Source organism: Aureococcus anophagefferens, assembly GCF_000186865.1.
Source record: "Aureococcus anophagefferens unplaced genomic scaffold AURANscaffold_170, whole genome shotgun sequence".
NCBI lineage: Eukaryota > Pelagophyceae > Pelagomonadales > Pelagomonadaceae > Aureococcus > Aureococcus anophagefferens.
Window position 1 is genome coordinate 11,316 of NW_008705713.1, and position 1,397 is coordinate 12,712.

At 75.6% G+C, this 1,397-nt stretch overlaps 1 protein-coding gene across 1 annotated transcript in view; it reads left to right on the forward strand.

The window, feature by feature from the left end:
- Positions 1–1,393, forward strand: part of AURANDRAFT_68485 (expressed protein) — a gene marked incomplete at both ends in the record, with an annotated part of 6,733 nt that extends 5,340 nt beyond the window's left edge. The window contains 2 exons of the mRNA XM_009044179.1: positions 37–470; positions 671–1,393. Of these exons, the coding sequence (XP_009042427.1) occupies positions 37–470; positions 671–1,393 (1,157 nt within the window). The remainder of the gene's footprint in view (positions 1–36; positions 471–670) is intronic.
- Positions 1,394–1,397: the final 4 nt, after the last annotated feature.

Below are 1,397 nucleotides of genomic sequence, written 5' to 3' on the forward strand. Positions count from 1 at the left end.
GCCCCCCCCCCCCCCCCCCCCCCCTCGACCATGGAGATCGAGTACACCGTGCCGCTCGACAAGCTCTCCGGCGGCGAGCTCCGGTCCTTGCTCGAAGCGAACGGCTTCCCCGGCGGCTCGCGGCGCCTGGCGCGGACCGACCTCGCGGACATCGCCCGGGGCGCGGGCCTCGAGGGCCTGACGCTCCGGGGCCGCGACGCCATCGACGCCAAGGCGCGCGAGCTCCTCTCCGTCGTCGGCCGGCTCGACCGCGTCGTCGCGTTCCGCCCCGGCGCGAAGCTCGGCCTCGAGCTCAAGCAGGTCGGCGAGTGGGCCGTCGTCATGGCGGCGCCGGCGGCCGTCGAGTCCAAGGTGCGCCTGGGCGACGTGCTCGCGGCCGTCGACGGCGCCGACGTCCTCCTCGAACCCTACGACGACATGTTCCGCCGCGTCGTCGCCGCGACGCGATCGCCCGTGCCCTTCACGCTCACGTTCCGCCCAGGGCGGGAAAAGGGTGATTCGACGTCGCTTCAACGTGAGTGTTCCGCGCGCGCGCGTTCCGGGGGAAACATCTACGCGTCGAGAGCGCTCCGAGAGATGATCGCTCGTCCAGAAATCAGCCGAAACGAGCGGAAAACGATCGAGATAGGAGCCTTCGACGTTGGGAATTTCGCACCCTTTTCCTGCACAGGTTCCGCCGCGCGCCCTTCCACCGGGGCTGGCTCTTCAAGCGCGCGCGGGCCAAGCCCGGCAGGCGGTCGCTCTTCTCCGGCGCGTCGGGCTGGAAGAAGCGCTACTTCGTGCTCGCGTACGGCGTCCTCGCGTACTACGACGCGCCGCCGCTGGACCCGCGCAAGGCGCCCCGGGGCTTCTTTTCGCTCGAGTCGTCCGAGGACCACGCGTGCCACCTCGCGGCCGCGACGCCCGAAGAGATGGGGACGCGCGCGCCGCGGTGCGCCGGCCTCGTGATCCGCAAGGGCGACGACGCGCTCGCGCTCAAGGGGCCGGACCTCCACAACTGGGCCGCGCTCCTCTCCGTGGCCCTCGCGCACGCCAACGGCGGCAGCGACCTCCTCCGCGACGAGGAGACGGCGCGCCAGGCCGTCGCGCGCCAGGACCGCATCGCGCGCGAGGACGCGCGCGTCGCGAGCGTCCGGCGCCGCGCGGAGCGCAAGGCGGGCCTCGTCGCCGTCCGCGCCGCCCGCGCGGGCGGCGACGACGCGGACCCGCCCGCGGACCTCGGCGCGCTCGCGGCGGACCTCGCGGGCGCGGGGCTCGGCGCGCCCGCCGCCGCGCGGCGCGGCCCCGCGGCCGCCGCGGCGCCGCCGCCCGCGCCGCCGCCGTCGCGCGCGGCCACGGGCGACGGCGCGAGCGACCTCGAGTTCGGCGACAACGTCCAGGCGCTCCTCGCGCCGTCG